At 37.0% G+C, this 14,266-nt stretch overlaps 1 protein-coding gene and 2 non-coding genes across 4 annotated transcripts; 1 reads left to right on the plus strand and 2 right to left on the minus strand.

Moving 5' to 3' along the window:
• The first annotated feature begins 396 nt into the window (after positions 1–396).
• Positions 397–3,191, plus strand: LOC149840552 (plastoglobule-localized metallopeptidase 48, chloroplastic-like). Of its 2 annotated transcripts, XM_090003203.1 has the most exons (5): positions 403–496; positions 588–697; positions 2,061–2,194; positions 2,635–2,809; positions 2,931–3,191. In XM_090003203.1, exons 1-4 carry the CDS (start codon positions 406–408, stop codon positions 2,768–2,770), a joined length of 471 nt encoding a protein of 156 aa, XP_089859329.1. In that variant the 5' UTR covers positions 403–405; the 3' UTR covers positions 2,771–2,809; positions 2,931–3,191. The 2 variants fall into 2 exon arrangements, 1 of the variants encoding a protein (XP_089859329.1); XR_016431398.1 differs by lacking the exon at positions 2,061–2,194 and having other exon boundaries at positions 397–496.
• A 517-nt stretch (positions 3,192–3,708) lies between these two features.
• LOC149840553 (U1 spliceosomal RNA) lies at positions 3,709–3,869 on the minus strand. The gene has a single exon (XR_016431771.1). It is a non-coding gene; the product is annotated as a U1 spliceosomal RNA (small nuclear RNA).
• A 1,249-nt stretch (positions 3,870–5,118) lies between these two features.
• On the minus strand, positions 5,119–5,279 carry LOC149840554 (U1 spliceosomal RNA). Its single transcript, XR_016431769.1, has one exon. It is a non-coding gene; the product is annotated as a U1 spliceosomal RNA (small nuclear RNA).
• Between the last annotated feature and the right edge of the window lie 8,987 nt (positions 5,280–14,266).

The raw sequence follows: 14,266 nt of genomic DNA on the forward strand, positions 1-14,266 counted from the left end.
CTACAGTCAAGTGCACCAGATATTTTGTGTTTGTGCATGTGTATTGAGCATCTTTTTTGGTAGGTAAATCCATTTTGACCTTTTTTTTTAATGTTTCTTTGCAGAATACCATTCTGTATTGGTTGAGAATTTTAGTAGTTCCTATCTTGTTCAGGAAACCTACAGTTAATAATACTAGGCATGTGTGTGCTGTGGTTTAGTTGTTTTCCTCTGTTCTGATATGGCTAAAGGAGGGATATGTGTATGTGCTGTGGATTAGTTGTTTTCCTCTGTTCAGCTTGTTTCTTAAGGAAACAAATGTGTATGTGCTGTGGATTAGATGTTTTCATCTCTTCTGCTTGTGTTCTTAAGAGAGAAAAAATTAAGTGGTTACATCTTTTACCTTCACATGCATGCCAGGCTGTCATGGCTCATGAGCTAGGCCATTTGAAATGTGATCATGGTGTGTGGCTTACCTTTGCCAACATTCTGACGTTGGGTGCATATAATCTTCCTGGTAAGATAGTGATCTGGTAGAGGCCTATTTATACATTATATGCTTGGCTGGGAGCATGAAATTCACTCTATAAGTTGCTCCTTTTGTTCAGGGTTGGGTGGGTTTATTGCACAAAATTTGGAAGAGCAACTGTTCAGGTGGCTCCGTGCAGCAGAGTTGACTTGCGATAGAGCCGCACTTCTTGTTTCTCAAGATCCCAAGGTACAGATTCCTGAATGCATCAGCTTCTTCGATAAAGGCTGGTCAAATATATCTCATCTTTTTGCAGTACAGGTTATCTATAAAAACAATGTATGACGTATACTACATTGTATCATATATCTGTGTGTCAACACCGAGAAGCACCCAGCATCAGCACCTAGAAGTACCAGCATCAACATAGGTGTGCTGGGCATTTTGAAGTCCAGTGTGACTATGATCCCTCCTATGTACATGCATATGTAAAGTATGATGGACTGCTTACACTTACATATTCTGGCAACTGGAAATGGGTGGATTTGGCACTATCTCAAAGGGCCTCATTTGCTTTACCAAACAGAACCCATCTTGTTCAGCACCATTTCAGTTTTAGATTGGCTGGACATACCAAAAATGCTAGTGTATCATGGGCGTATATGCTTGAGTACAAACAAACACATACATGCACCTGCACACACACATGCACACCACTCATCCAGTATCTCTCTTGGCAATATCTTAGTGAGACAATTTGTTGAGTTTTTTTTTTATGTAAACCTGAGAAATTTCTTAAAATACTCCATAGAAAATAAAAATGTTTGGAAAAATAAAGAAATTATTCTTTTATTAGTGCTTTTTGAAATAGAATGAGAAGAACTAAAGCTTCCAATAACATTGAGAAAATTGTGATCATATTAACAGTTTTGTTTTAATTGCATAAATTATTTTTTGATAATGTTCTCATATTACCATGATATTTTCGCAACAATATCAGAAAAGTTCTTGGGAAATCCAGTTTGTCCAATATATTGTAAAATTATGAAGTTTTATGTGATTATGGAGGTTTTTCACAATGATCTTCAATGGACAAATCTGGTACCTTGTCTAATTTAGATAGCTATAGTTTTCTTTCCCTTTGTGCTAGAAAGTTTTCGGACTCAATTTCCATTTCTTCTAAATTATAAAGCTATTTTTTTCAATATATTGTAAAAATATGATGATTCTGTGACTATAGTTGATGCTTCGTGATGATCTTGAATGGACTAATCTGCGTACATTTGCCTAGGGATACTCTTTATGTTGTGTAACTATAGTTTTGTTTCCATCTGTGGTGAAAGTTTTCAGACTCAAACTTTCCTTATTTCTGCATCACACTATAGTCTGTTACCTAGCAGTATACAAGTACTGCTGTGAGCAAGAAGTGTTTCTAAGTGTTTTTTTTTTGGGAAGCTTGTGCTATTTTGATATTTGGGTACTTGCAAAGAAGAGTTCTTTTCTTTCTTAGCTTTATGCCTTACCAGTTTCCTTTTCACTTATTTGTGTCCTCCTCAGCCTCTAAACTTTATTTACCAAGTTTTGGACTTGTTTTGTTCTTGTGAATCAAGAGGTGGTCATTTCAGTACTGATGAAACTAGCTGGAGGCTGTCCATCCTTGGTTGATCAACTGAATGTGGATGCCTTTCTTGAGCAGGCCCGCTCATATGATAAGGCCTCTTCAAGCCCAGTGGGGTGGTATATAAGGCGAAATTTTGTGTCAAATGTCAGCTATTTTGATGTCTTTTTCATTTTTGCTCCGCCTTTTGCTTTACATTAAGATGGATGCTTGTTATTCTTAAGTTTTTTAATGCCTAGAAATTTATATAATATACACATCTTCATCTGTTCACTGTGTAAGGCTTGCTACGTCACTTGGATACAGCCATTTTTATGAAGTTTTCAATATGAACGGGAGCCAAAATGGAGTATCCGTGTGACATAGAAGGCTTGTATATGTGAATTTCAAAGTGCATGAAAGTTACATGATCATGCTAGCTTCAGTGATTCATATAGCTTACTGGTTTCGGTAAAATCTGGTTAAGGTGATTGAATTTGATGCAATTTGGTAGACTGACCCATAGTCAACCATCATATTGAAATGGAGTCGCAATTGGTTGATCGGTTCCTGTACAATCTCATTTCAGGAATGCACAAACAAGACAATTACCTCACCCATTGCCTGTTTTACGTGCTCGGGAAATTGATCAATGGTCGAGAAGTCGGGAATACAGATCTCTGCTTAAAAGTGCAACACAGACAAGCACCGTTTCTAATGCATAGTATCAAGCACGACACGATACCGTGAAACAGTAGATAAAGGTGTGCCTCTGGCTACTTACATTTGACCCCTATAAACTGTTCGTTTTTTTTATCTGGCAACTTCCGACATATTTGCTTTCATTCTGATGATTTGATATGTTCTCCATTTTCCCTCCTTCAGAATAGCAGCTGTAGATTATTATGATCACATTTGAGTACCATAGCGGCTCCCTTGTACCACCTATATGGGTGCCAGAGAGTTGCTTGTGGAATTGGCACTTTCTGAAGGCTAAATTTCAAAACCAGAGGGTTTTTTCCTATGATTTCAAACATCAGACATGGGCAACGCAGTGATCTCAAAGGCAGCCTGAGCATGATCATCATGGATAATATATAGTCCACTTTAGGGTGCGTGTATTTATGAGATGTGAAAACATTGTAGTCGATCTTTAAGATGTAGAAATTTCTCAGATATTTTGGTGATACAGAGGTAAAGTGCTAATACAATAACAGCAGAAGCTTAAGACACTGGTCAGATGGACCCTGATTCTTTGGCTATAGTGTTGTTGGATATGTTATACTTTTGGGGTATTCAATTAAATCTCTGTTGTTTTGTCACGGATCATACTTATTAATCTACATTGATTTTTCCCTAGTTTGGTAGGTAATGGGTTATTTTGGCACAATGGCTTCTCGAATGGCGTTATTGTGCTTTTGCATAATCTTGATAATGATAGAAAACCATTACAATTAAACCTTTTTTCAGCGGAAAATGAAAGGTCAATTCTAGGGTTGCCACAGTAATAGATTCTCATCCATCAGTCCTTGACACTTAAAACCCTTTCAGTGGAAAAAAAAAACGTTGGCAAAAGAACAAATGATCAGTAAAGCACAAGAACCCCAACTATTAATAATCACTAAATAAAACAAAAGAAAACATTTTTGGATATAAGAAATTGGTGGGGGCCGCGCGGACGCGTTCCCCCGCTACAACAAATTATGACGTCCACTCTCCCACTTGGGGAGATGGTAGAGAGACGCTCCTCCCAAGTGCAATGGAAGCCGCCTCTCTAGGCAATCGGCCTTCATGTTCACCGATAGACCCCGTCCAGGTAAGTATGTTTCTTCAATGCAAGCCCGTGGCTTTTTATAATCCATCACCCTCTTGCACTTATCCCGCTTCTTCGATATGGGACTAATGTTTTCTTCATCTCATCTCGTATGCTGACCAAACCTTGCTACCTACTTCAGATGACGTACAAAACAATAGGGTACGTGCATGGTTAAAGCTTGGCCTTGGCGACCAAAAAGTCTAGTCCGAGTAAGGGATCGACTATTGTTTGCAAGGGTGTGTAACTTGGGGGTTCAAGAACTCACCGGGTCAACCCAGTCACTTGGTTGACTCGGCTGGGATCGAATTTGGCTACCAAATCCAACTAATAGGATCTGAATTTGGATTCGGGTCCAATGTCAGGTTACATCCAACCTGCTCAATTACAATTGGGCTTGGGTTATGTCTGTCAGGCTCTATGTATTTTGCAAATAGGCCAGGCTTGTTATCAACGGGGGCTCAGATTGTTTGGTAGGAGCTGTTAGTGTTGAGATGTTGCAAGTTCAAAACCCAATGGTACCTTAACTGGTGGGGATCCGATCTGCCTAACCCCAGCATATAACTGATGGGAGTCCTGCCTAACCCCAGCTTGCCTATCCATAAAAAAGAAAAAGGCGAGGCTTGTTTGGACCTTGTTTGCCCAACACACATTGGATATCAGGCCCAATGTCCATTATGAATAAAAAGCAAGAAAGGTTATATTTCAAATTATTATTCAATTTCAATTTGAATTGAAATTGAATAATAATTTGTAATATATATAATCACTATACACACTAACCAAAAAAGAAGAAACAAAGTTTGTTTTAAATAGATGTAGCTATAAGTAGGATCAACTTTGAAGAATGCCAACTAAATACATAGTAATACCGCATCTTAGTATTTCAAGATCTATTTGAATTTGAGAAGACCTTGTCAATAGGTAATGTTGCTCCAATACCTAACCAATGGGACGGAATGGATTTTAGAATTTATTAACGAAAGAGATAAGTGAGTGGGTACAGTCCATCCTCATCTATACGATTCCAAACATCTATACATAATGTAATGTGTTGGGTTGGAAATGTCACAAAAATATGGATTCCGTACTACAAAATATCCTGATATAAAAAATATTAATAATAAACTTGTTAATAATATGAAAATAAATGAATTAAGTGAAATTTTACACATGAATTTTTTTTGAGTGAAATAAGATTGATCAAAGATTCTTAATGTAAAATCTAAAATCAAGAAAAAAAAAATTGACTAAGAATTGATGGGGGCCGCGCGAACGCGTTCCCCCGCTACCACAAATTATGACGTCCACTCTCCCACTTGGGGAGATGGTAGAAAGACGCTCCTCCCAAGTGCAATGGAAGCCGCCTCCCTAGGCAATCGGCCTTCTTGTTCGCCAATAGACCCCGTCCAGGTAAGTATGTTTATTCACTGCAGCCCCATGGCCTTTTATAGCCCAGCATCCTCTTGCACTTCTCCTGCTTCTTCGATATGGGACTAATGTTTTCTTCCATTTTTATATTCTCACGCCCCTTGTCTTGCCCCCCATTCGGTCCATCGTACCTTATAAAATGGCCAGGCATAGCTTGTCTTTTATGGCTCTTTTACAAGGAAACTTTCTGTTACCCATTTCATGACTGCGGTGGGTTAAAGATAATTGCTTTATTCACTTGTTTTTTCAACAAAAAAAACTTGTTTCAAACATAACGTTTCATGCCATTGGTTCAATATTTCCAACTCGAATTGCTGGATTTGCCAGAGGTAGTTCTCGAGCTCTTTATGTTTGGTTGTCCCTACTTATATCCAGAAAAGTGAGATAAGCTGGGAACTTGGCATTGTGGTTTACAATTCAAATTTTTAGCTTATCCAACATTTCAAGATAAATGGATGCATCCAAACACCCAAGCAAGGAAATTGGCATTGTCGTTTCGATTCAAATTTTCAACTTATCCAACATTTTCAAGATAAATGGATGCATCCAAACATTCTCTCTTTGTATATATATATATATATATATATATATATATATATATATATATATATATATATATATATATATATATATATATATTATCGTTTTTTCAATTCATGGTTGGCTTCCAAATTTTGGCTCTTTTTCTCTTACCCCATGTCTATGAGATAACCAAACGTTTGTTAACTGTTGGAGCCACTCAGTCCATACTCTTATAGAAGACATAATTTTCAACCAAAAACCAATGTCACAAACCTTGTGGGATTTTTTTTGAAAAGATATGGATTCTGTTTCAAAGTCATAAGCATTCTTTCTCTACTGCTTCACATGTACTAGCGGCCCTGTAATCATTTGGCCAACGATTTCGGTGAATCAGCCAATACCGATACTCAAGTGAATCATTTTGAATTGGCCAAAAAATAATTTAAAAATATTATGTGTCAATCAGAAGTGACCTGTGTTAAATCTATTAAAATACTAGTAAAAAAATAAATTTATGTATTTTATATTTAGTAAAAAATAGCATATTCAGGTCTGTATCATATCAAATTTCTGCCAATACGATACCTATCGGCCGATATGCACAGATACTGACAACACTGATTGAAGCCATAGAAGAGCCTTATTAATTGTGTTCATCATTTTTTTGCACTAATGTTTACCAAAAAGCCAAAAATTTTATTAAAAGAATATTATTTGATCTCACCCAAATAAAGTAACAAAAATCAAAACATATCCACCCCAACAAATACCATGACTATTTCACTAATAACTAACAACAAATCAAATAAAATTAGTTTGTATTTTCTGCATGTCAATGTATAAAATTTTACTGAAATACCCCGAATTTAAAAAAAGATAAAAAACATGAGGTCTATAAATAGATTGACAAAAAAAGAGTTTTTCTAAGAAATAGAAACCCCGGAGTTAGTGAAGATAGGCTATGGATAAACTAAAAGTTAGCTAGTGTGAACCATCTCATCCTCACAAAATCAAGACTAATTGGGAAAAAAATTGACCAACTATGTCAACTGTTTGCTAAATCATGTATGTCAGCTATATCATAAAAAATTAAATTTGATATAAACCGTTAATATTTTTTTGGTTTTGAATGACTTGCTAAAAAACCAAATAATGATCATTTAGTAAAACCTTTTGCTAAAGGCTAACCAAAGGAAAAAAAATTTATCATAACCAATGTTGTCAGTATCGGTATCGGCCCTGTATCATTTGGCTAACGATTCAGGTGAATCGGCCTATATTGATACTCAAGTGAATCGTTCTGAATCAGCTAAAAAATAATTAAAACATATTATGTGTCAATCAAAATGTGTTAAAGCTATTAAAATAATAGAAAAAATTAATTTTAGGTATTGTGTACATTTATTAAAAAATAGCTCAATCAGGGGTGAAGAGTATCAATTTTCTGCTGATACAGGCCAAGAATTATGTGATATAATGTGGCATCCGAATCACAAATGCAAAAACATGTACATGCCCATAGTAAGAAAGAAAATGAGGAGGGAAAATAAGAGAATAAAGTAGAGATCCATCTTAAAAAAGGATCTCCACTTGAGAGAGTACAAGGCAAACAAATAAACATAACGACTAAGCATGCTTTCATATTTCTTCTTATTGAGAGTTTTAATTGTGACTCAAACAACCTCATGTTATCATGAAGCAATTAAAGATAAGTATGGCTATAAGCCAAATGTGAAGACATGTATTTTCTCATGCTTTTCATTGATTTTTGCTTTTGAGACATGACATGTTTAAAAAGGGAGAGAATGTTACCTTCTCAATTTTGAGGTGGATTGTGCCTACTAATTCTCGTTCTCCATTTACTTGCTTTTCTGGAGTCTTTTTCTTGGTTCTATTTGGGCAATTATTCTTAAAATGCTAAACTTTTCCACAAGAGAAACATGCCCCCCTGATTGCAGTCTTGGAGATCTTGGTTTGCACTGAACGCTTCTTGTTGAATTTATTCTTCTTAAAATTCTTGAAGAATCTGCCTTTAGGCTTAAACTTGTGAGAATTTGCTGAAAAAGATTCTTGAGTATTCATAACTTCTCCCTTTTTGTCTTTTGATATGTGCTCTTGCTCAAGAGCTAATTGCAGAGGGAGCTCTGTTAGAGTAAGGCTTTTCTGGTTTAACCTTATGACAATCGACACTATCTTTCATAATGGAGGAAAACTATTTAATATGGTGGGGATTTGTATAAGCTCGGGACACTACAAGAAAAACCTTGATTAGCGACAAACATTTGCGACAGATTTTTTTCATCGCAAATTAGCGATGGAATCAGCGAGAGAACATTATCCGTTGCCAATCTTTAAAATATTTTCGAAATTAGCGACGACACAAATTCCATCGCAAATCCGTCGCTAATTATTGACAGATTGGAGATAAAAAAATTTTTGTCGCGAAAACCGTAGCAACTTAGCGACGGATTTAGCGAGGGAAATATTTCATCGTAAATTAGCGACGGATTTGCGAAATCCGTCACTAATTTTTGATTAAATTAGGGCGCTAAATTCTCCCTCCCTCAGTCTCTCTCTCTCGTTACGCTAATTTTCGATTAAAGAAACAAATTAGGGCGCTTTGCCTCCCTCCTCCCCCATGTCGACTCCGTTGGGCTTCTCCCATTTTGGGTTTCCCCTTTGTTTCTTTTGTTGTTGGTTTCAATGATCGTGGTGACGCTAATGTAGGTCACGTGACCTAGAATAGGGAAGCTCTGGGGGAGGTTTTGAATGGCGATCGTTTGGTGGTTGCGCCATACAAGTCCTTATTTTCTGCTGTTCTTGGGTCCGGGACACAGCTGCTGACTCTGTAAGTGTCATATTTCCACTCGAATTTGCAACGTTCATGAATCATTTTGCAATTGTATGAAAAATTGATTCTCATCTATGTAATTCCAGAACAATCTTCGTTTTCATCCTTGTATTAGTTGGGGTCTTCTATCCATATAACAGAGGAGCTCTATTCACTGCACTGGTTCTTATATATGCGTTTACATCTGGTATTGCTGGTTACACTGCAACTTCTTTCTATCGTCAGCTTGAGGGAACAAACTGGGTATGTGTTTTTGTCCTCCAGGAAGCATGCTTTCCTAGATGTTGTACTGAGAGGACTCTATTTGACACACAATCTGGTTTTACAGGTGAGGAATTTGTTGTTGACTGGATGGCTTTTCTGCGGGCCTCTGTTCCTTATGTTTTGTTTCATGAACACTGTTGCTATAGTGTATAGCGCTACTGCAGCATTGCCATTTGGCACCATCCTGGTTATTCTTCTCATATGGATGCTAGTTACATTGCCTTTGCTTGTTTTGGGTGGAATAGCTGGTAAGAACAGTAAGGCCGAGTTCCAAGCTCCAGTTCGGACCACAAAGTATCCCACGGAAATTCCACCATTGCCTTGGTACAGAGGAACTGTTCCCCAAATGGCCATGGCTGGATTCTTTCTCTTCAGTGCTATCTATATCGAATTTTACTACATCTTTGCGAGTGTATGGGGTCATAGAATCTACACAATCTATAGCATTCTATTCATTGCCTTCATCATTCTTATCATTGTCATTGCATTCATTACTGTGGCACTGACATATTTTCAGCTTGTTGCTGAAGATCATGAATGGTGGTGGAGGTGAGTGAACATAATTGGATTTTGTCATGTGTATTTACTTATGATCTATTTAACATCCATACCTTTGTTGATTTTTCTTATTTCTTCTGTTTATGTTTCTATTTCTAGTTTTTTGTTAGTATACTCATGCATTTCCGTTTTTTTTTTCTTTTCCTTGTGTTCTTTTGACATGTGGTTTTCCTTTTCTGTTATTAATTTCTTGTTGCAACGTCATATAGTATTTGAATCTGACCATCATAGAATCTAACTTCCTATAGTTTATGTTCAGGTTCATTCTATCTGCACTAAGAATGGTTCTTTATCTTTAAATATTGTTAATTTTCTTTTTATCTATTTTTTCCTAATGTCTTAGACCTATAGAGAATACTGTGGAAATTTAGTTTTCCTCTGCAATCTATGGTCAATGATTTTAACAATCGGTTCTGTCAATGTTTGTGCTTGAATTAGTAATGTACACTTTAGACCTGTTATCTGAGTCCGATTGTGACGCATTATGAGATCAAATGCATAGGCTACACATAAGGGAGGGACCAAGGTATTTCAGGTAATGGTGGACAAAACTAGTGAACAAATTAGAAGATATATTCATGTAACAACATCATTCTGCTTTAATTTTTATTTTCTCTGAACTTCAAAATACTTTTTGGCATTGAAGTAAATTATCTTTGGAGGACTAATTATTATAAGCCGTTTTTTTAATGAGAAGAAAGAAAATTTTTGTAAAGCAACAAAAACACAGCCAAAATGATTTCAAGTAAGAAGTTATTCCCTTAAAAAAAGACGTTGGAGGACTAATTTTTGTATTCTTAAGTGAAATACCAAATTTTCCTTTTCTGAGAAAAAAGTTCTTGAAAATGCTAAAGTCAGAAAAATGGTGGTATCTGTGTCTACATTATTGTTGAATGAACTTGGTCTAGGTTCTATACACATTCTGCTTCCTCAAAACATTTTGTATTCTTCTGCAGCAACATGCCAATGGTGAAAATGCTTGGGTTGGGATAGATGGAAATACAGGTGTAATAGCAGACATGAAAGAACGTAAGGTACTGGTATGGTTTGATTATTTATTTATTTTGCTTGTGTATATTTCTAGCAGTGACTATTGTTTTGGCCACCGTTCTTTGTTTCAGATTTGGGATGCCTATAATGTGAAAGTGCATGCATTCAAGACAACCATTGAGGCAGCTTCCATGCTTCTGAGGATTGATGATATTGTGAGTGGCATCAAGAAGAAGCAGGCGCTGGCCAAGCTCCATCAAAACCTCAGATTGAAGAAGAAGGTGATGCAGACAACTAACAGATACTTCTAGAGTAGAAGAGAAGAGATCACTTTGCAAGAATTTTTGGCAGTTGGCTGTCCTTGTGTTCTGTTGAAAAAAAAATTGGTTTTACAGTGTAGTTCATTTGTTGTTCTGCTCACAGTTTTCCTTCTTTATGAAGATTTGGTTTCATGTTCTGAAGGTGCCTTAAGAATGGGATGTATTTTAGGAGAATGCTAAAAGATGATGAGGCCTTTTACTGCTCTATACGTGTCAAAGCTACTTCTCGAGGTACAATTACAAATGTATTGATTTTTTTCAGATAAAAGATGAAGTCGGGTCTGTCTTGGATTTTATAAAGTATTTCTATGATGTTTTTGGTTTCACATTTGAGTTGGAGCTGTGAGAATATCAACCTGTGTTATTCCTTTGCATACTTCATTAAAAGTATTTGCCTTTTTCATTGTATTACCTTTTATGGTTAGTAACTTAGTATTGTCATTTATTCTTTTATTCTGCAGATCGTATAGTCTTTTAATTTTTGTTCTACTATGTATATTTGTATTGTTTCCTTTTCACAAGACTTGCACTATATTGTACTATAGGTGCACGCCTCGGCTTGAGGTGCGCCTCAAGGTGTGTGAGGCGCACGCCTCAGTGGCTCTTTTTTTTAAAATTTTGTGATGGATTAGAGACAGATATTATCCATCGCTACTTTTCAGCGATGATATGTTTTGCCACGGATTGTATTCTGTCGCAAATACGTCGCTAACTTGCCGACCAAAAGTTAGCGCCAGAATTTATCCAGATATACTCCGTCGCAAGGCCGTCACTAATTAGCGACGAACTGGCGACAAATAAATTTTGTTGGGATTTAGCGAGTAAAATTATGCGACAGATGCTATCTGTCGCAACTTCGTCGCTAATCTGTCGCTAAACACGTTAGCGACAGAATTGGCGACGGATAGCGTCCGTCATTACTTGGTGTTTTTCTTGTAGTGGGAATATCATTTCCTGCTATGGCTAAGTCCTTAGACATTACCAACATTTGATTCACATGATCAACTACATTATTTGACTCTTTCATCCTGCAAGAGTTGTACTGCTCTAGAAGAAGTTGAATATGGGTTTCTGAAGTCATGTCATACTTTTTCTTGACTTCTTCCATCATTCTCTTCGCAGTGTCAAAATCTTCAAATACTCAGATGAGATCATCTTGCATAAATGTTAGAAGAGTTGCTCGAGCAAGTTGATCATCTTCAATAAACTTGTTCTAAGCTTTCTTCTTTTCTTCAGTTGATTTATCAGTTAATGAAGATTTCACATTGTTCAATACGTATAGGGTCTTGTCATGTGTCAATAGATATTTCATTTTTCTTCTTCATATTCCAAAATTCGTTCCATTGTGTTTTTCGATTTTGGACAACTCAGCCATGACTATTCGATTTGCCATTTTCCTAATTATGAACAAATATAAGAATTAATAAAGTATATTCCAACTAATATATGTAAATATAACTAGTTTTAATCCTTCTAAACTAATTTATCATTCAATACAATCTTTAAGTATGCAAGAAACTCACAAAATTGTTAAATTTAAGCACTTTTTGACAAAGATAAGTAACAGGTGGTTTTCTGAAACTCAGAACCACTTTTCTATAATTTTAAAAAGTATTTAAGAGGGGTTGTGTGTAAACAAAAACACAAAAACCTGTTTATGCAACTTTCTGAGTTAATCAGAAAGTTCATACGCTTTTCTGCAATTTCCAGAAAGGCTGAAGCCCTTTTAAGCAAAACTCAAAACAGAAACCTTAAAATAGAAAATTTTGATTTAAACAGAAAGATTTGATCATCTTTCTGTAATTTCAAAAATATTAGTGCCTTTCCAAAATTACAAATTTTTTTGAAGTAATCAGAAAAGAAAAGAGCTACTTTTCTGTAATTTTAGAAAAGTTAGATACGAGTTGTTTCTATTTGTTTAAGAAAATTAACCCATTTTCTGAATTTTCAATAAATTTCAAGCTTATTATGATTTTTTTTATTTTTTTTATTTTAATCTTTATAAGTTAAAACAAAGAGGAACCCGATTAGGGTTCCTATTTGTTAAAAGAAAAGTTTAGGGAAAAAAGTTCAGAGAAGGGCCACCGTCGCTGCCTGTCGGAGCAGTGCTCAATTTTCTGACAAAAAATCTTTCGGTGACTCCCTCCGACGTGTCCGACGATTCCCAGATATGCAAGAATCCCTTTCCCTTTATTTCATCCTCTTTTTTTTCGGTTTTTGATGTCTTTACAGACGAAAAAAGAGGGTTTGGTCGGTGTTCCTATGAGTGCTCACGGCACTCGGCTATTAGTCGATGGTAGGATGCCGTTTGAGACTGAGTGATCGACAGTCGACGCACGCCGCTGCAGGCATCTTGTTCGGCGATCGTCGCACACTGCTGCAGACCGCCTATCCGACGATCATTGCACGCCGCTGCAGGCGTCCGGTCCGACAGTCGTCGCACGCTACAATACCCGGTGACTAACCCCGATAGCCTTCCTCCACCGCACCAAACAGGGTGACTGGTAGTCACCACACGTCCTCAGAGAGTGGGTCTTTCGCCGATGAGGGGTTTTGAGGGCTTGAAAGAAAAAAAAAAACTGGCAACAACGCCACTACCGACACCTCGGTGGTGAATATCGATAGTCAACGCTCTCTGCCGTTGTAATTTCTCTTCGGTGGGAGGGCTGATGCTAAAAAGAAAGTGGGAAGAGGGCATCAACCGAACCCTCTTCCTCTTCCCCTGTTTTTTTTTTCTTTCGAGTTTATGCAAATCGGGAACCCTTGGTTCACCGATCTGTCTAAATCATAAAATATAATTGACCTCCTATTTGTTTTTTTTTATGTGCCTCTTTTTCGGCGATGAGTCCCTGCCTTAAAAAAAAAAGGCATTTCAATCTAGCGTCACTAGAGATCGATTCCTGCGTCAACACACTTTCACGCACAGGTTGCTTATGGCAGCTCTGTCAAAGGTCTTTATCGAACTTGCTTAACCTGTGCTTTGATACCAATGTTGGGTAGCAACCACGTACGGGGCTGAATTTGCAGCCGAGATGAAGGCTTCACAGTTACGCTCGAAATCGCCAGGGAGTCTGAACTCTCAATTCTCTTCTTTTCTTAATGCTATGAATTCTTGTGTATCTTGTGTTGTATGTTCCATACACTGTTTCACTTGCATTTTATAGACTACAAAGAGGGTTCAAGCTTTGGGACACAACCTTTGAGAGAAATTCCTTCATCCCTCAAGAGACTCTTCTCTTGAAATGTGTTGGTTGAAATGTCTTCCAACCTCAAGAGACACTTCTCTTGAAACGTGACTGTTGGAATAGCCACTCCGACAGTCACTTATGGCCATATGACCTTACAAAGCAGAGATGTTAACTGCTATATTGGTGGAGCAGTTGTCGTCGCTACTTCCAGGTGACAGGCTGAACGTTAACATGTATGCATGGGAGCCATCCGATCTGAAAACTTGGCTGATGTTGCCATCATG

This window comes from Nuphar pumila, chromosome 4 (assembly GCF_984573655.1).
Source record: "Nuphar pumila chromosome 4, dmNupPumi1.hap1.1, whole genome shotgun sequence".
Lineage (NCBI taxonomy): Eukaryota > Viridiplantae > Streptophyta > Magnoliopsida > Nymphaeales > Nymphaeaceae > Nuphar > Nuphar pumila.